General features: G+C 42.6%; 1 protein-coding gene across 3 annotated transcripts; it reads left to right on the top strand.

Annotated features, from left to right (window-relative positions):
- Positions 1-204: 204 nt before the first annotated feature.
- On the top strand, positions 205-22,137 carry LOC102939200 (adipocyte plasma membrane associated protein). 3 transcript variants are annotated; one of them, XM_043544208.1, is made up of 10 exons: positions 289-416; positions 1,980-2,104; positions 7,616-7,732; positions 9,531-9,646; positions 11,616-11,708; positions 15,069-15,185; positions 17,047-17,221; positions 17,738-17,872; positions 19,975-20,167; positions 21,161-22,137. In XM_043544208.1, exons 3-10 carry the CDS (start codon positions 7,641-7,643, stop codon positions 21,368-21,370), a joined length of 1,131 nt encoding a protein of 376 aa, XP_043400143.1. In that variant the 5' UTR covers positions 289-416; positions 1,980-2,104; positions 7,616-7,640; the 3' UTR covers positions 21,371-22,137. The 3 variants fall into 3 exon arrangements, with proteins under 3 accessions (XP_037752292.1, XP_043400143.1, XP_043400142.1); XM_037896364.2 differs by lacking the exon at positions 1,980-2,104 and having other exon boundaries at positions 205-416; XM_043544207.1 differs by lacking the exons at positions 289-416; positions 1,980-2,104 and adding an exon at positions 1,763-1,801.
- The last annotated feature ends 3,516 nt before the right edge of the window (positions 22,138-25,653 follow it).

Genomic DNA, 25,653 nt, shown 5'->3' with positions numbered 1-25,653 from the left:
GGGGTGGGGCTGAGCGGGGCTCGGGCGCGCGCGCGGCGCTGTGGGGTGGGGCTGAGCGGGGCGCGCGGCGCTGTGGGGCGCGGCGCTGTGGGGCGGGGCTGAGCGGGGCTCGGGCGCGCGCGGCGCTGTGGGGCGGGGCTGAGCTGGGGCTCGGGTACGCGCGCGGCGCTGTGGGGCGCGGCGCTGTGGGGCGGGGTTGAGCGGGGCTCGCGCGCGCGGCGCTGTGGGGCGGGGCAGAGCGGGGGGCGGGGCGCTATGGGGTGGGGCTGAGCGGGGGCGGGGCGCGCATGTGTGGGCCCGGGGTGGGCTGAGGCGCTGGGCAGCATGAATGAGGCTGAGGGCCTGCGGCAGCGCCGCGCTGTGCGGCCCCAGGTCATCACGGAGGACACCCCGGCTGAGGCGGCCAAGGATGGCAGGTGTGGGCCGCTCCCAGCACCCCTGGGTGGGGGTGGGTAGAGAGGAGAGGGAGGAAAAGCTGACCTCGGGGGGAGGAAGGGCTGGGGGGAGGCACAGCTGACCTTGCTGCTGGGTGGGGGGAGAAATGGGGGAGGAAGGGCTGGCCCCGCCTGAGGGGCGGGAGGTGAGTAGGAGGGAGGAAGAGCTGGGGGGAGTAGGAGCGGGGAGGGAGGAAGAGCTGACCTTGCTGGCGGGGGAGAACTGATTTTGCTGAGGGGTGGGAGGATATGGCGGGGGGGAGGAGGAAGGGCTGGGGGGAGAAATGGGGGAGGAAGGGCTGGCCTCGCCTGAGGGGCGGGAGGTGAGTAGGAGGGAGGAAGAGCTGGAGGGAGTAAAAGGGGGAGGGAGGAAGAGCTGACCTTGCTGGGGGAATGGGGCATGGTTTAGTTTTAGTGCACTGGAAATGGGGGTTGGGGCACTCCCTCTGGGAGGGGTTAGTGACTGAGGGCAGTAGGGGGAGGGAGGAGGTGCTAGTGGCCAGAGCCTGGCTTTGTACCTTGTGGTGGCTTGGGGTACACTGTATGCTTGGGTGTCTGGGGTCTTTACATGAAAAGGGGTGTCTGGACATGGAAGAGCTATTTCTTGGGGATGTAGGTGGCAGTGGCCTGGCGGAGTATTTCAGATCTCTTGTTTCATAGGCCTCTCATGGCACTTCATTCCTCTCATCCCTAGATCTCTTCTGGAGTAAATAGTATTTATGCTGTAACCATTCCCCATTTTGCAACGTCTCTTGTTGGTGTTTTTCTTGGTCAACATCGTACTTGCTTTAGGGACCGGGGAATGTTAGACTTTCACTCTATATTTGGCGCGGATAATCAGAGTCTAAAGGTGGTGGGCTTTTCCCACATGGTATACATCTAACAGATTTCTCTGGCAGAAGAGGTTTTTAATTGAGCGATACTATTTTGTGCTTTTGAGACTTTTATGCCAAAACCTATTTTTAAAACAACTCAATACACATTAACCAGGCAGAGTTACTCCTGCATTTCTTTCAGAGTAGCAGCCGTGTTAGTCTGTATCCGCAAAAAGAAAAGGAGTACTTGTGGCACCTTAGAGACTAACCAGTTTATTTGAGCATAAGCTTTCGTGAGCTACAGCTCACTTCATCGGATGCGTTCAGTGGGCCAAGTTCTGCTTTTGGTTGTACTTGTGTTGTCCTATTGACTGTTTTGCAGCAGTGTAAATTTACAGTTCATACTTAAGTTTAGGCCATATAATGCAATAGCTTTAAAATGTTATTTCAACACAACTAGATTAAAGGATTCCATTTTAAACTGTCCTTTTTTTATTCAGTAAGCTTCATGTAAATCTGCATAACCAGGGAATAAACTACACATTTCTAAAGGTAATAGTTATAATTGATTGATGTGATTGTGGCCATTTTTACTTTCTACCTTTTTAATTGTTTTTTTGTCTTGGATTTGACAGTTGGTGATTTGCACAGCCTTGGATTATATTGGTTTTCTGTTTCTTTTGATCCTGATGTCTTGCAAATTATTTTTCCTCTTTCCTTTGTCATCCAGGTTCATCAGAAGAAAGTAGCTGCCGTTGGTGGCTTTGTTTGTGTCTTGCCCTATAGTATACCTGGTTGCCATGCCTCTCTAATTAGGAGCTCTCATCCTTCAGACTGAGGGTGTACACCTGTAAGGTACATATGGCACATCTTAACTCCCTTGACATATCTTCTGTCAGAGAGGTTCAGCAAGATTTGCTGCCTCAGCAATCTGCCTCTTGCTGCTTCAACACTTCCTGGCCTAAGAGGATGTGGCTGCAAGGACTGGTTGTTTCAACAGTTTTTCCAGATATTAGGAGGTGCCAGCCAGGCTCAGTTACTTTGACAACTTCTTTTTCCTGCCTTGATGTGTCCTGCACTAGTCCAGTGGCTGGGACCACTTGTTGCACCAGTCTCCCTCCTCCTGTCTTGACACTGTTCTGAAATGGAAGAAATATTAGGGATGGTTGCTTTGGTAACCTGTCTCAATACTTCCTGCTCCAAGATGATAAGCCAGCTTCAGCAGCCCCCTTTTCCTGGCTTGGTACAAAGGAACCATCTGCCAGGGCTCTCCTTCCTTATTTTAAAAGAAAATGTACTGTTTTCAGTAATGTGATAGGATACATTTATGGAGTGCTCTTGAGCTCAAGTGATCTTAATATAAAGAAAAAGAGACACAGTGATTTATTTCAACCAACAGTGTCTAACAAAAAAGCAACTATAGAGAGTTACATGTATTTTTTCCCAATATCTAAGTTGTTGATCTAGCTTGAATAGCCTGGGATGTTTGTGGATATGTACTCTGCCCACGAATTACAAGAGGGGCGTGATTCATTTATGGTGTGTTTTGTATTTTCCTGTTATCTTAGATGGCAAGTGTAAATTAGTTCACCTCCCAAAACAAGTAGGTTTTTTTAAATTAGTAGACAACTGAGAGCTTTGTTGGAAAAAGGAATGAAGCTGCACTGCCGTTAGCAAAATCATTTCCAGGCCCATTCAGCACCTATCCAGCTAGGCTGCATTGGAGGTCAGGACACAGCCGACCCTTGAACCCATTAGTTTCTGCCTGATCTTTTTTTCCTGCTTCCAGAAGTATCTCTCCGCCTCTTCAGTCAGAAAGAGGGGCCATTACTGTGCTGCTTGCTGGAGACCTTGTCTGTCCTTTAGGATTCTAGAGCTGGATTCCAGATATGTTGGCTTCTTGAGGTCTAATCTTATCTAAGGATTCACATCTTGCTTATCAAAATTAGTAAATTTTAACTCCAGTCATTCACCTTATTGCCCACAGTTTGGAATATAGAGAGTTGTCTGTATTCTGTCTTTTTTTTATTAAAGGGATTTTTAGCAGCTCCTGAATCATAGGAATGTGAGGTTTCAAATCTTTTTTGTACCCTTTCTTTCTTTTGTCAGTTGTTTAGTTGGGGTCAGAAATGTAACCTTTACCTTGGAAAGCAAGATTTTACTGAAGTTTAAGCGGGCTTCAGCAGCTAAGTTTCAGTTTTCTCTCTGATGCACACTTGTTTTTTAAGTAGTTTTTAGCTGTTATAAAGAGGTTTTGGTTGAAGCTCTTAGCTCAGAGTGATTTCTGACAGTTCTGAAGATATTGAGCCTATATCTTTTGAGAGGTTTCGGTTATTGGTTAACTAATGTATAGAGATGTAGAGTTAAGAGGCCAACTTTAATCAGGACCTCTACCTGCATCTCATTCTCTGCTTCCACCTTTCAATTCCAAGGCTGCTGGTGCAGAGGCCAGGAGTGCCCAGGAAGCTGGTGTTGAAGCTTTTGAGGTGCAAGTTCTAAACACGGTGATTGTTGTAGGGACAGCAGATGCTTGGCCTAGAGGAGATGAAGGAATTGGTTTAAGGCAGCTCCCAGAATGGCTCAGTTTAGGTGGTGATGATTGGATATGGGGCTTGCTGCTGTAATGCAGCTGAGGAAGATGGAGGAGCCTGGTATGGGGAATGCTACTGTAACTCCCTGAGTTACCCAGAAGCGTGAGAGGGCTGGTGCAGGTGCACAGGAGGGAGAAGTGGAGCAATTGCTACCAATAACACACAGCTTCAGATGAATGGTTTTAAAATGCAAAAGATAACTGGCGGGAGGGGAACACCCATAGGTGGTCCCCTTGGAAAGCATCTGAACTGTGGAAGAGCACTAAAGGGTTGATCTTCATGGCAACAAACAAAGCAGTGATAACGGCATTTTTGGCCTGATCTCTGTCTGCTGCCTTGGGGCAGCCTTGTGCCAAATATCCTGGCCTCAGTCTGGCTCAGCGCTACCGCAAGTAGTCTGTTGCCTAGCTGTTGCCTCAGGACAGCTTAGTATGTGCAACGCCTCCTGCAAAGGCCTGCTGTGTGCTGTGCTCATTCTGACTGAGCAGCTACCAGGCAGTGCCTGCCTAGAGTGGCCAGGCTCTACAACAATAGATCCTGTCAGTTGCAGTCAGAACTGGGTTGCCAACAATCATGCCTCTGCAAAAGGAACATGACTAGCTACATCCTCAAATTTGTGGATACTTACACACAAATAGGAACAAATCCAATTCTACTTAGATTTTTCAGATAGGGAACAGCACTAACAATCCCAAAGATTAACTCTAGGGCTGGTGTCAGCACCTTGTGTACGTGCTAACTGCCTAGTGGTCACAGTGATATTTGTACACAGGGCGGCGACACACATTTCTCCCCTATTTGGATGATTGGCTGATCAAAGACAATACCTTGGAAAGGTTCCAAGGATTAATGTATCCATCACAAGGTACTATTGCTGTTGGTTTAATTGATACTGCAAGGAGATCGGGTATATGCCAATGGCTGTTTTAGAGAGCAGCTGAAAATCTCAGTGGCTGCCTTTTCAATTCAAGCCACAAATGCTCCAAAAATCCATGCATTTTTCTTCTCTGGAAGCTTACTCTGTGTCTTTGGGCTTGTTACAGTAAAAAAAAATTTATGCAAGAACCATTCCCAAAAGATGACTGTGTTTGCATCGAGGAAGGTTGTGCAGCCCTGGTGTGCCTGCACAGAAAAACAGTATATATTTTCCTTTCTACCTGGGTGTTGCGAATTATACCTGATAGGTCACGCGCAGTTCGAGTCTAGGTTGAGGCACACTAACAAAGTCCACAACTGCAGAGTTTCCAAAGATATTAAGTTTATTATGCTGAGCGTGGTGTCCCCCTGCTAGTCAGAAGGGGACCCCAAATGCAGGTTATACAAAGATTATCTACCTTTTAGCAAAGCATGTTGCCCTCGTGCATCAGAAACCTTAGCCAATAGACAGACCCTTTCCTTATCTACCACCTGTCCCTGCTAGGTACATTCCCCATGCTAAATTGTTACTTCAGCTACACAACATGGTCCTAAAGCAATGCATCAGTAACCTTTCTTATCAGGATGGGAGGCCCATATCACAAGGCCAGGAGGCAGGGAGTTAGGAACAGACAAAGAACAGAAACCGGGAGTCGAGACAGACTGGAAACAAGGGGGAGGGTTTTCACAGGAATGCTCACAGGAAGAGTCCAAGCAGTTTGAGAGGGACTCAGCAGCCATGCGTATTCTGTGAAAAAAAGCGACACTTTCCTGGTGCATGGTGTGCTTGCTTTTAGACAATGGTTGGCCCCAAACCAAAATGGAGTCACATATACTAACTTTTCCTTAACATGGGCCATGTAAATGTGTAAAATCTAATCCATTTCAGGACTTGAGGGACCTGTCAGGGTCATGTCAGAGGAACTGTATTCAGTCTTGAATTTTCTCTGTAGACGCTTGGGGATAATTCTTGGCTTTTACACCTTTGAACTCCAAGGAAGAGTTCTGGCCAACTTCAGAGAGCAACAGACTGTCACAATCATGATATTTTTCAAGAGTGAGGAGTATGGTTCTCATGGTAAATATGGAGAACACAGGCTACTATCAGCAGATGGGCTGCCTTACTATATCTTCCGGAAGTCTGTTGTACTCCCAGGGCAAAATTCTGCCATCGGGTTTGGGAAGGTTTTGTTTGTATATCTGTTTTGTTTTCTGAGCGGCATGAGTAGCTTGCTGTTCACACATTCTCAGTTTTAGACTTGTTACTTTAGAGTTCAGTGTCTTGTTTCACGTTTTGATGGATATTGTGTCCTGCATGGGTGAATTGAAGGGTTTATTCATATTCACTCTTTTGACGTTCTGTACCTTGGAGAAACATCCTACACTCCCATGTTCATCTTTATAAAATGATTGTGTGGTATCCAATGCAAAGTTTGTCATATTGGGTGTCTTCGGAAGGCTCGTGATGCACTGAGCTTGGTTGTTATAGTAATGTTATCGTTACAGTAATGTTATAGGTTATAATTTCATTTATGTAGTTATGAGGTTGAAAATGTATCCTCATCGCTTAAAATAAACACCTCATCAGGGCAGATATGGGACTAGCCTAGCCCAGCCTCACAGAAACAAAAGACGCTGGCCTAGGCAGCAACAAAAGAATCTGTTAAACTCTCGAGTGAGTCACCCCCCTTCCTTTGGTCAGTTTGGAACGGCAATGAGGCAATGCTCACCTGACTCTGAAAGGGGGGGTGGGCAAAGTCAAGAGGGAAGAAAGGACATGATAAAAGGAAGAGACATTTGCCATGCTCCTCTCCTACCTACGTCTACAGACACCTCACCAAGTGACTGAAGCACTGATCTAAGGGGAGAGCCTGGCTGAAGAGCAACCAGCCAGCCTGTTGTGAGAAGCATCTAAGTTTGTAAGGGCATTGAAAGTGTTCAGATCAGCTTAGACTGCATTTTACTTTTATTTTATCTGACCAAATCTAACTTGTTATGCTTTGACTTATAATCACTTAAAATCTATCTTTCATAGTTAATAAATCTGTTTGTTTATTCTCCATGAAGTAGTGCGTTTGGTTTGAAGTGTGGCAGAGACTCCCCTTGGGATAACCAGCCTGGTACATATCAATTTCTTTGTTAAATTGATGAACTAATATAAGCTTGCAGCGTCCAGCGGGCGTAACTGGACACTGCAAGACGGAAGTTCTTAGGGTTGTATTTGGGACCAGAGATATTGGCTAGTGTCATTGGGTTGCAAGTAGCTGGGAGCAGCGTACATGCCAGAGGCTGTGCGTGAACAGCCCAGGAGTGGGGGTTCTCACAGCAGAGCAGGGTAAAGCTGGCTCCCAGAGTCAAAGATTGGAGTGATCTAGCAGATAACCAGTCCAGGTAACACCGGAAGAGAACATCACAACCTTATATTATGAGTTTCAAGATAAGTCTCACTAAATTAAAGAAGTATTTCTTTAAAGTACTTCAATAGCTTTTTTGTTCCAGTTACTTGAGGTAACTTATTCTTGGCTGCAATATTAGCTACTGGAATTGGAGTTTCCAGACTGGACTCAAAGTTAATTTAGAAGGTAGGCAGTAGTCTATCCATATGTATTTCTAATGTATCATAACTAGAGTATCCATGCATTGTATACATATAATACTGTATTCAAACAAATGACAGACCTGATTTTATGCAGACTACATGATTTAGCAGGTGGTTGACCATGAAGAGAAGTGTGTGTGTGTAGTGGGGATGAAAGCAGAAAAGTGGGCTTTTCAAAAACAAAATTTTGTGATGAGAATTCTTAAAATCTTAAGGTTGTGTTTATGCTCTAATCCTAACTTGTTTGTTTCTGTGTGGCAGTACTTACAGCAGCAAGGTGTTCCGTATGACCTTCATGATTTTGGCTGTGTGCCTAATTATTCCCTTGCTTGGAGCAATAGTTCTTCTGGAATGTCCAATAGACCCTCAACCTCTAAGGTGAGCTGTGTTTTAACTGAATTTTGTTGCAAGGTAACTTTTAATACTGGTTCTATGTTGGTAGATAAAATTTAGTCAACTTTCATGAAGTTACTGAGGGCTTATTTACACTTCAAAATTAGGTAGACTGCATTTAGGTCGACCTACAGCCACCACAGTAATTCAATCAGCTATTGGTGTCCACACTATCCTCCTCCTGTTGATGGTGTGTGTCCTCACCAGGAGCGCTTGCACCAGCTGAAGTGGGGGCACCGACAGCCATGCGGGGCTCACAGTTGCAGCCGTTCTCCCCCCACCCCGAGCCTGAGGGTGACAGCCCAAGGTGTGAGCCCGGGGTGGGACTCAATTTCACAGAGTTTTTATTGTTTTTGTTTAATATCAAGCAGTAGTGTGCAGAAGCAGGGTTGGGGGTCCCATTGTTGTAAGCACTATACAAATACATACAAAGGCCACAGTGTCTGTCCCAAAGTGCTGCAGTCCAAGGCTGTAGTTCAGCAGTCGTATCTGCTGCAGAGAACCCTTATGCCTGCATGAAGTTTTGCTGAAGTCAGTGGGGAACCACATTGAACACAGACCCCCTATGGATCAGATTGCAGAATATGAGCCTAAGAATATTACTAATTTGTTTACTAGATTTTTAAAAAAGCACCCTCAAAGCCAAACTAATTATCACTGCTCTGCTAATGCTGTACTTAAATGTATCTAGATTATTTGTAACAGAAATTGGAATTCTCTACCTTCCCAGTTGCTACTAGGCTTACAGGCTCCAATCCTTCAAAGCTTATTCATGTAAGTAAATGTAACCTCCTGGTCAGTGTGTGGCCCCCTCTATTCCCAATCCACAGATGCTGAGAGTCTGTTATGGTCCCAGTCAGAAAGCATAGCTCTTTAGCTCAGAGACTTTTAGCTGTGGAGATCCTGGTTAAGACCCTGATGTTGGCCAAGATTGCAGCTGTTACATAACTATGCATGTACATTCAGTGGGGAGACTAGTCATATGTGTAAATAAGCACAGAATCAGGGTTGAAGTGAGGTGTTTGTCACAATTAGTAAGGCTCTTTCAGGAGTATAGAATATAATTCTCTAGGATGATTTGTGTCTCCTACTGGCGTCAAACCTACAATCAGATGTGTGTGGACTCAAGTGTTCATCTGCGTGGATCCAGTTGAAGGATTGGGGCCATAATAACATATCAGCTAGCTAAGTAGCAACATTGAATTGAATTTTATTTCAACTATTTAAGACTACTGAACCACATCTTTGAAATTGACTTGTATTTAAATGACAGGTTTCAGAGTAGCAGCCGCGTTAGTCTGTATCCGCAAAAAGAAAAGGAGGACTTGTGGCACCTTAGAGACTAACAAATTTATTTGAGCATAAGCTTTCGTGAGCTACAGTGAGCTGTAGCTCTCGAAAGCTTATGCTCAAATAAATTTGTTAGTCTCTAAGCTTTCGAGAGCTACAGCTCACTGTAGCTCACGAAAGCTTATGCTCAAATAAATTTGTTAGTCTCTAAGGTGCCACAAGTCCTCCTTTTCTTTTTGTATTTAAATGAACATCAAGATGCTAGTGTTGTAAAACTCTTATTTCCTAAGACCTGATGCAAGCTAGAGCTGATATATTGCATCAGAAAAGTCTGCTGATGTCCAGGAAAATGAAAAATACTGTTTCAGAAACGGCAGTCATGTTTGTAGTGTAGTTGGCAAGCTGGAAAAATTGCTCAACTTGTTGCTCAAGTGTATTTGACTTTGTACCTGTTCTGTGATAAAATCATGAGACCTACATTTTGATTTTACAGCTTCAAAGAACCCCCCCTCCTGACTGGTGCATTAGAGCCAAATATTAAGTTGCGACAAGCAGAGAGGATATTTGAAAACCAAATTGTTGGACCAGAATCCATTGCCAGTATTGGTGGTAAGCACCGGAAAACTTTAGGGATTTAGGGTGGCTTTTTCACTGTTGCTTCTTTGCTAAGAGTTTGATTCAGCCACATATCTCTTGGATACCAAATTGTGCAGGCTTCCATGTGTCTGCAATTTAGCATTGTTTTGGGTCAGCAACCACCCGCTCAGAACTACATATCTCCATGTAGCCCCCTTTCCCAGGAGTAAGTAATTTAGATATCACAAGAAATCCTTACCCTTCTGGAACATGGCCTTCATTGACATCAAGGTCCTAACTGTAGAAACTATTGTTCCGATATTCACTTGGGTAACTTTTTAACTAGGTCGCAGTGGTTATAGAGATTTTTTTAACTATCCACCTGTATGATTATGTAATTGAGTTTCTCAGAGTATTAAGCTTTATTTCAATAAGATAAAATGTACTGTCAATAAATTGTATTTAACGGTAAATCAGATCCCTAAACATTACATTTTATTACTGCTGTATACATCTGTTGGAGGTGCTTTTAAATACATTTGTCCCATTACAGGGAAAGCCCCTACTAGCTCCACACTGTGTCCTACTGAGCAGCTTCTTATCAGAAGGGCCAGACTCAAGTGGAGTTGCGGGCACTGTGCCCATTTCTTAGGAAAGTGCCTTTGTGACAGGTGGATTTTGCAGTGTGCCCTGAAAGTGGTGAGATTCAGGTCTAGCCATAGAATCAGGTTTTTGGGTGTTTCAATGCTAACAGTAAACAAAGAGCTGGAGCTTCAGTTTTCTCTCTGAGACAGTCTCTCTGCAGTTTCCTTTAAAGGTGGGAATTGATTAGTACAGTATGTTTACCTCATTTCTTGGTGCCATGTTTCCTAGTTAACTAGAAAGATCTATTAAAGCCCTAGTTATCTTTAACCTTATGGGGAAAGTGCTCAGTAAATCATTACCAAAGTCTTTCATTCTCTAATTTCTGCTATTACCGCCTGGCTCCACAAACATGTGCTGAAGTGTTTAGTCAAAATATGGATGCTGTCTGCTGCTTCCCAATTAGTCAGTCTTTCAGATTCTTTTCTCTAGGTGGTGGCCAGTAATTTGCCTGCAACCTTCAGATGGCTGTAACCTCTGACCTGGCTGGAAGTTTAGAACTTTTCTTGGAAGTAGAAGCTGTTCCTTTCTTGAAGATCAAAATAGTTTTTCCTCTGACAGTTTTGGAGTAAACCATTGCACTTCCAAGCAGCTAAACTGGAGGTTTAAAAGCCCAACAGTTTAGCAATTCTTCTAACCCATCATTTATGTACCTTTTTTTTTTGTTTGTTTGTAAAAGAACCATGGCAAAGTTCAGAGAGGGGCTTGAGCTCATCATGGCGTATTAAGAACGAGTTTGTCCCATTGCTGTCATGTGACTTAGCATCAAAATGTTGACTGAGCAACATTTTTGGTTTTGGATGACGAAGTACTGGATTCATCCCTTGAGCTGAAGTAATCTTTTCACAGATCAGTACAGCCTAAGCAGTATCAGTATAAACATCCTGGCTTGTGTGTTTCAGGCCTGAAGGAACCATTTCTAGCATGAGAGGATAATTCAGTTGGTGGCATCCCTGTTGAAACTAGTAACAAAGGTGACTTATACGGTGGTGTCTGATTCTTTTTTTGGTGATGTGGAAATCTGTTCACTGACATGAGGCCACAGAACCATCACTAATGTCCATGGTCAGATTCAAACCAGCGACCTACTCTGAGACTCAACTCCTCCTTTTTATCTGAATGAATCCAGTTTAGCTAGTTGAGTGATTTAGTTGCCTGGACACACTCTCCACTCACTTCAGTTGAAGTACAAGAATAAATAGGGAAGAATTTATCTTTAACTAAATGTGTTTGAAGTGCATACGTTTTGTGTGGGAGGAATGTGGGCTCAGTGCTGACATTTGTGCTACATTATTATAAAAAGATTTTGTATATTATAGCAGTTTTGTAGCCAAGCTAATCATACCATTTGTTTATACAGATGTGCTGTTTACTGGCACAGCTGATGGAAAGATTCTAAAAATTGAAGATGGGGAAATAAAAACGTTAGCCAGACTTGGCCATGGTCCATGCAGTAAGTAAATAATGACCATTACACACTTCTATCATTCAGTTGAAAGACCATGGGATAATTTTGTAATGATTAATAAGTTTGTGTTCAATCTTGCTCTCTTTTGCAGGTGCACATCTTCACATATTTCACAGCATAATGCATGTGTGCAGTAGCTGGATTTTAGACGACAATAACATGTCCATGCTTAGTTGACATGTATTCTCAATATTTCCTTGATTACGTATGCTACATTGTACCTATGCAAAGCTGATGCGTTCTCATTGAATGTCATGTACTCCAACATGTTAAACTAATGTTCATGAGAATATTAACAATGTGTGCATGACAATATGCCTCTCTCATGATCTTTCACAAAGTCAGTGGAAGCTGCATATATTTATAACCTTTGTTAGTGAGTCAGTTCAGAAGCCCGACTTTAGGTTTCTAGGTCTGAAAGTCTTGGCTAACATCCCTTGCACCTGTGGATACTTGCTTACAGCAGTAATGCAGCTGCAGCATAGTGGAAGCACTAGTACAGTACTGCTGTAGCCCGGCATCCGTAGTATATTTCGCTTCTGATTTTTGCCTGTATAGACAGCCAAAGAGAGCACAACTTTCCTAGGCAAGCCTGGGGCTGTGCTTTCCTGTTTTCACATGCATTGATGGTTTGGCTGTCAGATTTCATGTCCACATGGTGCTGCTTGCATAGTTACAGTAAGACTTATTTAAGAGCATTCAAATGCTTCTATAATACCTGGTGAGAGAGCCTTGATGATGATGACAAATTAGATTTGCCCTTCTTTAATACAAGACAAGATTGTATGTGGCTCTTAAGTAGGGGTATGGGCTGGGGGAAGACCAGGAGCGTGTATTATCCCTCTTTCCTGCTCATCTGCTCAACTTCATGCAGCCTGTATATAGCCCAGGCAGTACTGCATTCTTTGTGGTTTGGGGAAACGGAAGGATTGCACTGTTCCATCTCTCTGGGGTGTCTGGCAGCAAAAGAGGCAGCGAGGAGGTTGGGCCATGCTCTTAAACCCTCTGCCCCATTTGGGAGAGTGGGCCATGCCCCTTGAAGGTATTAGTGACCATGATCACCTGTATACCTGTGATTTTCTGGGGGAGATACGTCACTGTGCTCTCTTGGGGCATTGGAGCTCCTCCCCTTACTCTGGAATATACCAAAATGGCATGATCTAGCTCTCAATTTGTAGAAACTTGAGAAGAGAGAAAATGTCTTGGACCTATAGGCAAAAGGTTAAGTTCTTCTATCATTCAAGGCAGACAAGTGGGAGTTCCATACAGCTTAATTTGTGGCTATTTCAGAAGCTATGTGAAAGACACAGGTCCTGCTCAGCGTTTTTTACCATTAAAGATTACATGGGTTAATTCTTTTATAAAGACTGTGTAAAAACAAATAACTTGCCCTGGCTCCCGTGGCCAAAATTTCTTCTCTACTCTGTTATGAAGGCTATGCTTTGCTGGTTATCCACCTGCTTGCTGTCATCCTCCCCAAATGTGTTTGCATCTCAGTAATGCTGCATGCAGTTTGTGAAGAACTTAGATAGTCTGCAGGATTAAAGGAGCTTTATAATAACTATTTCAGAGTTTTATAGATGTGATTTTTTTTATTTTATTTTTGTAATCTCTGAAGAGTTTGAGATTTGGAGACATTAAAATATTTAGGTATAGCTAAGATATCTTGTCTCCATCAGTTAAACAAGCTTTCATCTTTTATTTTCCCTTCTGGGTGAATAAGACACATTGTTTGAAGGAGGAATGTGGAAAGATTTGCATAAATTAAAATTGCTATATATTAAGTTTTTGTAATTGGGTTAGTTGCATGTTACCTAAAGGTACTGTAGTGCCTACTTTAAAGGGCTTAATTTGTAAGCAGGGCTCTGAGAGTCTGAGTTAAACGCCCAGTCTTAAAGCAGCATGCATATGTATTTTCAGACTAGCTTTGATTGAGCTAGCTTGCTAAAAAATAGCAGGGGTACAGGCTGGAATCCCAGGCGGGATTGTATTTGGGCAGCTGGCCTGTTCTGCCGTGGTTACATTGTTACTTTTAGTGAGCTAGCTCCATCAAAGATGAATTTGCTTGATGTCTATATGTGCTATCCTGACTGCAGTGTCGATATACCCCTACAAAAGACAGGTGGGAATTCTCTGCAATACCTGGGCGCAATGTGGTGAAGGATGACAATACAGCCCTTTTGCTGCATACCCTTGCTTTTCTTTGTTTTAGCCTTTCTACATCACTTTGTCATGCATCAGGCCAGATCCTCAGCTGGTGTAAATGGCACCGCTCCATTGCTGTCAATGGAGCTATGTCGATATACATCAATAGAGCTGTCAGTTTATACCACCTAAGGATCTGGCCCAGTACGTAATTTCCTTTCTTAATAAAACTAAGGGCTAAAAACACACCCCAAAGAATAGTCAGGCAGCTGTTTTCCAGCCTGTGCGAGGAAGTTTGGGGGATGTTTTGAAGTGCATTTAAACTCTCCCAAAGCTCAATACCCGCTGGTAATCCTAATGGAATCTCTGCGTAGATCCTGGACTGCTACTGTTGCGCTGCTATCTAGTTGACGTTATCTGTGGAGTTTTAGCAAACAAAGTGTTGTTTGAAGGTGACTAAGTAAATACCAGTTATTACTAACACAGTGCTAGTGCCACACCTGTCTTTGTTGTTTGTCAGCTAGTATAGTAGTTGAGTTAGTAGAATTTATAATGGTAACTGCAGTGATTTCAACTGTATATGCATATGAAATCACTATAGTCAATGGCTAAGCCATGTATATGCAGTAAAGGCAGTAGTGCTAAATATCTGCTTTGAAAACACAGATCTTCACTGCCTGTTCTAAGGGAGAATTTCTGGTAGCTGTCAGAAGTATTGAGGTTAGGGCTGGTTGGGGGGAAAGTCTTTCTTTTGTGTTTTGTTGTTTTCAGCAGAAATTTTTGACTTTTTATCAGAAAACCAGAATACTTTTGGTTTGGGGTTTTCTGACCAAAAAAAAGTCAAACTTTTTTGAGGAGGACAGCCACTTTCTGGTCAATATTTGTTTAATCAAAATTTCAAACTTCTGTCAAAAGAAAAAATTCGGAAAATATTCAACCATCCCTAACGAGGGTAGGTATGTTTTTTGCTAGGCCAGTCAGTAGAGGGCAGTGTTAATGCTAACCGAGCAGCTCTGATTCATTGACATTAAAATTCACTTCCTGTTGGAAAAATGAAAGCATGATATATTTATAAGTGTGGTCGTGGGGGGACTGGCAATATAGTCTTGTTATATTTGGGCTTTCTTGTCTGGAATGGCTTCAATACCTTTATATACAAACTGTTGTGCCTATAAAACAGCTGTAAAATTGTCTCAAAAGGAACCAGGGAAGATGAGCTCACCTGCGGGAGACCCCTTGGCATCAGAGCTGGGCCAAATAATACCCTGTTTGTGGCAGATGCCTATTACGGAATATATGAAATTGATTCGGTCACAGGTATGTTTTTTTCCCCTTCCTGGCTTTGGGCACTGAGTTGTGAGTTAGGCAGGTTGGGTTCTGTTCCTGGCTCTGCTTGACTTTTGTGGCTTTGGCCCAATCACTTTGCCATTGCGTGCCTCTGTGTTTCCGTCACCATAAAGAGGGCTACCAATGCTTACCTTTTGGAAAGCACTTAACTTCTACCCAGTGCTTTTTATCCATAGATCTAAGTGCTTTATTTATCTAAACAAAAGCATATTTAGCTGAGGTACTTCTGTACCTCCCCATTACCTGAGCATTTCACAATCCTTAATGCATTTATCCTTGCATCTCCCTTACCCCCAGCATGAGATAGGGAAGTGCTATTATTTGCATTTTACAGATGGGGGCCTGAAGCAGAGAGGTTAAGTAACTTGCCCAAGGTCACAGTGGGAGTCTGTGGCAGAGCAGGGTTTTGAACCTAGGTCTCCCAAGTCCCAGGCTAGTGCCCTAAGTATTAGACAGTCCTGCTCCCCCATAGAGCCAACTGCAGGATGGTACAGTGGTCTGCTTGCATGGCTCCAACTGCAGGATCAGGGCCTGAGTTTATACTTTAAATGAAAATACACTGTAAAAGCTTTTACAGTGTATGGCTCTCTACAATATGAAGCTTCTCTTGTGTAAAAGTTTTGCAGTGATACTAGTTTTATGCTGTATTTCAGTCAATATTGCACCCCCCCAAAAAAAACACAAAACAAAAACAAAAAACCTCCTCCTCCTCCCCTTGGGGATACAAAACTGTTACTAAGTTTTTGTTCTGGGCTGAAATTCTGCACAGGGTGCCTCAGCCTAAGTACAGTTATTCCACTCTGAATAAACTGTCTGGTCTCTAAATAGCACAAGTACTAAAATAAACTCCCTTATGTACCCTATCCAAAACCTGAAATCTTTTTTTAAAGTAAGAGCTGTGAATGTTATACAGGAAAAGCTTCCAAAACCCAGTATGTGATCTGCAGTAACACATCTCTACATTTTTGGTGGAGAGGGGGAGGGAATTTCTGGAAGAAACAGATTTCAATCTTCCTTCAGTTGAGACTTTTTGTAAGTTGATTGACATATATGAAATACACCTCTACCCTGATATAGCGCAACCCAATAGAACACGAATTCGGATAGAACGCGGTAAAGCAGCCCTCCAGCGGGGCGGGGCTGCGCGCTCCAGTGGGTCAAAGCAAGTTCGATATAAGGCAGTTTCACCTATAACGCGGTAAGATTTTTTGGCTCCCGAGGACAGCTTTACATCAGGGTAGAGGTGTATGTAGATCTCTTGCAAAATAAGAGCATATTTTAGGTGTATCAGCAGTGATTTCAAAGTTAAGGTTGTGTTTTCAGCTTTTTAGTCAAGGTAAGATTTATATTCCCTTTGTTACACTCCACCAGAAATGTTGATCACAGCCAAATTTATCCTATTCATTTTGGAAATTTACAAGTAAATGTATTGAGTAGATTAGGGGTTCAATGGATTTGAAAACCTACTCCTTTGTGAAACTTGGTCAGTGGTATCTGATCCCTTTAATGTAAAAATGGCTTCGTTTTAAATGTATTTAGAGCAAAACAAAATCTCATGCATAAGCTAACTTTTAAAAAGACAAACACAATCATTAACACTTTTCATCATTACCATTTCTATGCACGCCGTGGATGTGGATTGATAGTGTCAGATGCTGATACCTTAAAATTTTACACACTCAAAATGGTGTATAACATTGACAGCTGCTCTTCTAAGGATAGAAAAGATATTGGGCCAATTTAACACCTACCCGAATGTGTTAGGATTTAGAGTATTGGAATGGCAGCATAAAAGATGGGCAGATCTATTTATTTATTTTTTTGTAATCAGGTGATGTGAAAATGCTATTATCGACCAATGAACCAGTTGAGGGTCACAAAATGTCCTTTGTGAATGACCTCACATTGACTCGGGATGGGAGGAAAATCTTCTTCACAGACTCCAGCAGTAAATGGCATAGGAGGGATTATTCATTCTTGGTTATGGAAGGCACAGATGATGGAAGGCAAGTATCTATGTACAGCATTCCATTTATCCTACAGCAGATCAAACCAATAAGAATAGCCAGGACAATTCAGTTGTGTTTAAAAACCCTTTGAGTCTTTATAGACCATGTAAATAACACTGCTCTGAAAAAGGCAAGGGGAGAATGTGTGGAAGAAGCTGGCATGTGCAGAAATGAAACAGATGTAAGAGATTTCCTCCTCTTTCAAAAAGCCTATTTGTGTAAATCTTCTCTAGTGGAATGTGCTTTTTAAAATTAAAGGAATTAACATTTTTTACCCAAATTCTCTCATGGAAAATTGTCTAGCAACCTTAAAAAGCTGGTGTATTTCTGCCCCACTCTCCAGGTCATAAATAAATAAACTTATATATGCCCTGCGTGCTCTGCTTCTCATATTCTTTGCGTATAAAACCTGAAGGAATAAGAGGAAGGGAAATGCCTGGCAAAGGAAAATGCAGTTGAGCAAACTGTCTTATCCCACTTCACTTAAGTACACATGTAATGTTCTGTCTTTAGCCTGCTTGAATATGACACTGTGACAAAAGAAGTGAAAGTCTTAATGGTAGGACTGAGGTTTCCGAATGGAGTCCAGCTCTCTCCTGCTGAAGATTTTGTATTGGTAGCAGAAACGACCTTAGCTAGAATAAGAAGGTGAGTGAGATTACTTTGGGGATAAATTACTTTATATTTAAATTGATTTTTGTTCTATTTTATATAGGTTTTTATACCATCCTCATCACTATCTGAGCCCTTTTCAGTAGTCCATTAAGCAATGTGACTACACGGCATAAAAGAAAATCTTGGGCCAAATACTTCCCTGATTTACAACTCATGCAATCCTACTGATTTCAAGTAGGGATCCACAGGGTGTAATCAAGGCAGATTTTAGTCTTGTGCATGGATCTATCTAGGTATTTGATTCCCATCGCTGTGGCATAAGGGTGCCTCTCAGTCATTAAGGGAGTAGACCAAATCCCTACCCTGACCTCAGAGTGCACAAACACTGCATTAGTATCCATATTCACCCCAGTTTAGCTGTATTCGTAACTCAAAGCATCATAACCCAACGCAAATGTTAGCCGTAGCCCTTCTCCCTGTGTCTGGCTGTCATTAGGGTTTCCATCTAGAGCCTCTTCTGTTCTTGGTCCTTGCTTCTCTTTAGGCAGCCACCCCCACTTAGCTTTTAATCCAGCTGGAGTTAACAAGCTTTGTGTGGTGCAATGGCCCTGCCTACATTAGAGACATTTTTGAAAAATTTCCTGCAATTATTAACCCTGGTGCAGCTTTGTCTGGTCCAGGTCCACTGGGGTTCTGGAGGGAAGTCAGTGGAAATGGGTCAACAGCTGCTGACACTGTTTATGCACCATATCAATTAATTTGGCCTGCTCAGAGCAAATCTAATCAGTGTGGTGCTTAAAACAGTGCCTGTAGCTGGTGGTCCATTTCCATTAAGGCTGTTAATACTGGTGGGATAAACAGTAAGGGTGGGGACCTTTAAAATCTCCCTAGTGTGGATAGGGTAGGGACTGGTAGGATTTCAGTAGGTCTCTGCAGAGTCTGAATACCTGTTAACAGTGTGATTCAGCAGAACATCTCTGCCACTCTGCAAAATGGACACACAACAATATCATTGTGTGTCTTTGCCCTCCAGTCAGCAGGGACTGGTCTCTTGTTTTGGGTGATTTTTTTTTTTTTTCAGCATTAAGAAGAAAAGATTAATATTCTTGCCTTCTGGTCACAATAAAGTGTGAGCTAAAGTCAAAACTATTGTGACGCTGCTGGAAAAAGGGATTGCAGGGTTCAAAAAGTGTGCTTGGTAGAGGTTTTTCAGGCTTCAGAATATTTAACCTGACTTCCAGTTAGCCACTGAGCATCTCTGCTTTACTTACACAAGCAGCTGAAATTCAAATAGGCATTATTTCTGATCTATCTTTATTTCTTTAGAAATTATAATTTAGTTGACCCCAGTTGGGGAGGCAAGGCTCACACAAGTTAAGGGGGACTGTAAAACATGAGTCAATTAATTCTTCACTCTACATGGTGCTCTCACCACATCTTTTCCTCTACCATAGTTCATAGGGTAGATGTGACAGACTGTAGCACCATATCTTTATCTTGTTTTTTATGGGTAAACTGAGTTGAATTGCTCAATCCCACAATTTATATAAATGATGTGGGGAAAATTCTGTTTCTATACCAGAGATCAGCAATAACTCCATAGAAGGCAATGGAGTTACTCTGGTTTTATGTTAGCCATCAGAATATGTCCCACTAACTCTTACAATGTCAGTGATATTGCAGGTGTGCTATACTGAGAATCTGAAATCTTGGTATTTCAGCTAAATCATTGCATATTTGGCTTCCCAAACCAGACTCATAATACACTTATGGCTTTACTTTGATCTCAGTCTACACCGTACAGGTTAGCTAACGTCTTTCAGAGAGACTAAATCTTCCTCTCTGCAGTTTTCAGTAACAAGGCAAAAAACTCCTATTCTACCCAGTTTTTTCCTTCACTGGAGACATCTGGCTTACAGTCTCTTCCTTTCATCAGCTGGATCCTTGTGCATGGTGGCACAAGCTGTAGTCATTGCTAGACACATATCAGACAGAAGAATGTGGTCATACTGTACTTCACTCTGCTAGCAGTAAGAAAAGCTGTGTTTAGTAGAAAATGCATTGAACTTATGTTTATTGTATGAACTTTGTTTAGGTTAAGAGGATGTCCTGATTATCCTGTTGTGATTTTACAGATACTATGTCTCTGGATTAATGAAAGGTGGAGCAGATATATTTGTAGAAAACATGCCCGGCTTTCCAGATAATATCCGGTTAAGCAGCTCTGGGGGATATTGGGTAGCCATGTCAGCTGTTCGACCCAATCCTGGATTTTCTATGGTGGATTTCATATCTGAAAAACCATGGATTAAAAGAATAATATTTAAGGTAAATGTATTTAAGATAAGGGGAAAACCAGTTTACTACTTTATTTAAGGTGAAGAAAATACTTTGTTTTAGCTCTTTTTCATGGGAAGATATCATGGTACTCTGATTAAAGCTGCAGTTAAGCCACATGATACTAGTTGGAGGCATCATCCGCATATTTTATAGTTAGCAAACCTAAGGCTTGCTATTACCAATAGTGAGTACACCATTATAAAATGGAAAGGCTGCCTTTCCAATCAGCGGTCTCTCTTATCTGTACATGTATTTTCTTTTGTATTATCAAATTCTCAGCCTCACTGGTGCATCAACATAAGGTGTTGGCATTTGATTGCCTTTTATTAAAACCCAATTAAAAGGAAGAGCAAAACATTTTGTCAGTGTGACTTTTTGAATTCTTTATCCTCAGACATTTTAACAGATTTAAAAAAAAACAAAAATTTTTAGCCCAAAATTTCTCTCTCTCTCAAAAAAAAATCAATCTTGACTAACAATAGGCATTTAAGATGGAAATGCCAGCTCAGTTAAGCTCTCTGTTGCCATGCTGCATTACAACTTTCTTTTTTTACTTTCTGGGTGTGGTAAAAGAATATTAACAGAGGAAGACAGGCTTGGGGACCAAGTCACAAATAAGCAGCACTGTTGAGAGCTATACAAAATCTGTTTGATTTTTGGCCACTGGCATCAACCACATCATGAAACTGTGTGAGAACACTCCTGCCCTGTGCATCAGTGTCATGCTGAGTAAATCCCAGAGCTCCACATATGAGTGAATTTTCTATCAATCATGCTTTTAAAGTTGACTTTTCAGTGCTCTTAAAATGTTAAATCTATGCAGTTAACTTGCACCTGAAATCTGAAGACTTATTTTGTTCACTAATTATTGCCAAGGTTTGGCATGATCCTCGATTGCTTTTAAATATATGATTAGTTTATGTAATTCATGGTTACATAACTGTATGTGACAACTTGCTCTTGCTGTTCTTCTTTCTTTAGTTGCTAAGTCAAGAAACTGTGATGAAGTTTGTGCCCAAGTATAGCCTTGTCATAGAACTTGGCGAAACTGGATCCTACAAAAGAAGCTTTCATGATCCCAATGGAATGGTGGTAACTTACGTTAGTGAGGCACATGAACACAATGGATATCTTTACCTGGGCTCCTTCCGGTCTCCGTTTATTTGCAGACTTAACCTTGAGCATGTTTAACTGTCCATACAAAATGAAATGCCGTTGTTATCCTGAAACATTCTAGAATTGTAAAAAGAACACTTGTGGCAATGTTTGACCAAGGAAGAGAGATGGAAATGCATCCACTATGTGCAGCAGGGAAATTCTATGGTACTGTGTTGCTAGAGGAAAATGTGTATGGTTTGCTATATTTGTCCTCTTTCTTGGTTTAACAACTTCATGTCTTTAAAATGGCATGCATAAAATTAATGTCTGTAAGGAGTAAAGAGACAAGTAAATACAACCAAACGCTTTCGTTAAGCATAACCTGTTGCACTCATTACAATCTACTGAGCTGCTTCTCTTCGTTTTGAGCTGTCTTAATCTGTCAACTTTAATAGGTGTTGAGTTCAAAAATATTACACTGGAAATAGGGAAATGGTTTTAGTGAAGTACTAACCATATTGAAGAGAGGATGTCTTGCGTGTGTTTACGTCCAATTTAGATCCTCCTCTGTAGGCATGGTTTAAAAAAAATTATGCATGTTCACATGTCATACCATACATCAGGGGTAGATGCAGTACTCGCCAGAACATGCCTAGAAATCTAGTCACATCAGTTAGATTTCTTCAATTCAATCTATAGAATGAGAATATGAAACTCTACTTGGCTGTTAAGTGACATAAAATATTTTACCTGTGATGATTTGTCCCTGAATGCTCTTTCTTATAGTATTGTAGTTACTTGACAATGACTGGTCACTTGATACACTATTAAACAGAAGATTGGTTCAACTAGGTTTTAAATAGTGTATTTAAATTACTGTTCATTTCTTAGCTCTGCTGCACTTCCCAAACAGAGGATGAAATAGTGTATTTACTTGATTGTTATACTGACAGGTACAAAATTACAGGCATATATTGCAAATTATTTCATTGTGCTTGCCTTTCACTCTGGTTTGACAGGGCTGAGTTAACAAAAAATAAGTATCTTTTAGCTCACGCCAATAAGATGCACATGGGGCAGTTGGATTGCAACATTTTGGTGCGCTTTGGAATTTACACCACGTGGGCCACATGATGGAACAGTGTAGACAAGCCCAGAGTTTTTGTTTAAAGTCAAATTTTCAGTCCATCCCACAGATTCACATGTATGTTCTGATTAGCTTGAACACTAGTATTCCAGATCATGGCTCAGGGTACAGGTTGGTGCAAATTCGTGAGGTCATTTACTCAAGGGTTTCCTGAGACATATCTCCCCAGAGAGAGACCTGTTTCTTGAAACTCCAAAATTCTCAACAATTGCTTGTGCAGATGGGGGCTTGGTGGTGGAAGGGAGGATCCATGTGAAATGTGGATCACAGGGGTATCCCTGCAGGGTGGTTGTGTCTGGCACCAAGATCAAAGCCTAAAATCAAAAAACGAAAGTTTCCGTTTGGCTTTATAGAGCAAAACACTGGATTGTTACGTGTGCTGAGCTTGACTCCTAGCCACTCAAGCATGCGGTGCAGACCCAGAGTATGTCTACGTCTAGAGCTGGAGGTGCAACTCCCAGCTCAAGCAGACATACCTGTGCTAGCTCTGGTCAAGCTAGCATGCTAACAATAGAGAAGCAGTGGGAGGGGCTAGCCACTCCAAGGACAGACCCATTGAAAACCATGGACGTGTAGTTGGGGTGGCAAGCGGCTTACATTGCCATTACTTTTACCCATACTAGCTCTGATCAAGCTAGCGTGCTGTGTCTCCTTCAGCTCAGAGTCACACCTCCAGCTCAAAGAGTAGGTCATATCCTGATTGGCTACCAGGGGAATGGGTCTAGGAGCTGTGCTCTGTAGTTATAAGCTCTGACTCTTTACTTTGTTCTCTCCAGGCCTCCTGGTATGTTCAGAAGGGGCAGGGGCGGGGCAGAATTGATATCTGCATAAATCTCCCTAGAGTTCTTGGTTCCAATGGAAGTGATTTGCATTTCCTGGCAACATCTTGGTTCTCTCTGAGCTGTGTATGAAACACAGTAGTTCCAAAGTTAACACTTACCCCATCTCCTCTGCTGTCTTTTGGGCAAGGGATTGGAATGTAGAGAAGTGTAGAGGCGAAGGAGAGATTAAATATAGCAGGACTAGAAACAGAATTGCCATGTCAGATCAGACTTGTGGAGGTGGTGTGTCTGGGCTCCGTCCCAGAGAAATGGCTATTCATGCGATGGAGCTAATGGACTATGGTCATCCTTCTCTATACTGAGAGAAACAGGGTAGGTGAAGTAATATCTTGTATTGGACCAACTTCTGTTGACAGAGGGGACAAGCTTTTGAACTACACAGAGTTCTTCAGATATAGATATCAAGCCTTTCTGCTTTAGCTTGGCAAGGGAAACTAAAATCATGAGTGCATAATCTTGCACAATTTACTTAGATCGTGTAAAAACTGCCTGTCCAGGTTCTGAGAGCAGGAATAATACAGATTAATTTTTTAAAGACTGCTCAAACACATCAAAATTTGATGTGTAAAGTATGGCACACATTATGGTATGGTATTAATGTAATAAGCAATGCATCAGATGAGTGCAGTCTATCTCAGCAAGTATTCTGTTTTTTATTGAGCGGAGATCGGGGCCTCATTGGACGAGGTGCTGTACATACATCTAATAATGGGCAGTCCTTGCCGTGAAGATCCGACAATCCATATAGACCAGATGGACAAAGGAAGGGTTATTAGCCCCATGTGAAGATTGGCCAAGGTCAGGCAGGGAGTCTGACAGCTAGGAATAGAACTCGGATCTCCTGAGTCGCTGTCCATGGCCTGAACAATAAGGCCTCTTTCCTCTCTTTATGTAATGTCACTTCTCCTGCTACTGTTGACCACCCCTGAAAGGCAGACACCTACAGCAGAACCCTGCAATCATGTTTTTTAGGAAATGAAGTAGAGAATAACTTATTTCTGTTACCAGCTATGGAGGCCATGTTTAAAGTTCTACTAACCAAAGGAGATACTCTAAGCCCTGGTCTACACTAGGAGTTGAGGTCGAATTTAGCAGCGTTAAATCGATTTAACCCTGCACCCATCCAAACGATGAAGCCATTTTTTTCGACTTAAAGGGCTCTTAAAATCGATTTCCTTACTCCACCCCGACAAGGGGATTAGCGCTGAAATCAGCCTTCCCGGGTTGAATTTGGGGTACTGTGGACGCAATTAGATGGTATTGGTCTCCAGGAGCTATCCCAGAGTGCTCCATTATGACCGCTCTGGACAGCACTCTCAACTCAGATGAACTGGCCAGGTAGACAGGAAAAGGCCCGCAAACTTTTGAATTTCAATTTCCTGTTTGGCCAGCGTGGCAAGCTGCAGGTGAGTGCAGAGCTCATCAGCAGAGGTGACCATGATGGAGTCCCAGAATTGCAAAAGAGCTCCAGCATGGACCGAACGGGAGGTACGGGATCTGATCGCTGTATGGGGAGAGGAATCCGTGCTATCAGAACTATGTTCCAGTTTTCGAAATGCAAACATTTGTCAAAATCTCCGAGGGCATGAAGGACAGAAGCCATAACAGGGACCCGAAGCAGTGCCGCATGAAACTTAAGGAGCTGAGGCAAGCCTATTAGAAAACCAGAGAGCCAAACGGCCGCTCCTGGTCAGAGCCCCAAACATGCCGCTTCTATGATGAGCTGCATGCCATTTTAGGGGGTTCAGCCACCACTACCCCAGCCGTGTTGTTTGACTCCTTCAGTGGAGATGGAGGCAACACGGAAGCAGGTTTTGGGGATGAGGAAGATAGCTCACAGCAAGCAAGCGGAGAAACCGGTTTTCCCGACAGCCAGGAACTGTTTCTCACCCTGTACCTGGAGCCAGTACCTCCCAAACCCACCCAAGGCTGCCTCCCGGACCCACCAGGTGGAGAAGGGACCTCTGGTGAGTGTACCTTTTAAAATACTATACATGGTTTAAAAGCACACGTGTTTAATGATTAATTTGCCCTGGCATTTGCGGCTCTCCTGGATGTACTCCCAAAGCCTTTGCAAAAGGTTTCTGGGGAGGGCAGCCTTATTCCATCCACCATGGTAGGACACTTTACCACACCAGGCCAGTAGCACGTACTCGGGAATCATTGTAGAACAAAGCATTGCAGTGTATGTTTGCTGGCATTCAAACAACATCCGTTCTTTATCTCTTTGCGTTATCCTCAGGAGAGTGATATCATTCATGGTCACCTGGTTGAAATAGGGTGCTTTTCTTAAGCGGACATTCAGAGGTGCCCGTTCCTGCTGGGCTGTTTGCCTGTGGCTGAACAGAAATGTTCCCCGCTGTTAGCCACTGGGAGGGGTGAGGGGC

This window comes from Chelonia mydas, chromosome 3 (assembly GCF_015237465.2).
Source record: "Chelonia mydas isolate rCheMyd1 chromosome 3, rCheMyd1.pri.v2, whole genome shotgun sequence".
In the NCBI taxonomy this organism is placed as follows: domain Eukaryota; kingdom Metazoa; phylum Chordata; order Testudines; family Cheloniidae; genus Chelonia; species Chelonia mydas.
The sequence above is the reverse complement of the archived record's forward strand: the minus strand, read 5'-3'. Positions and strand labels throughout refer to the sequence as shown.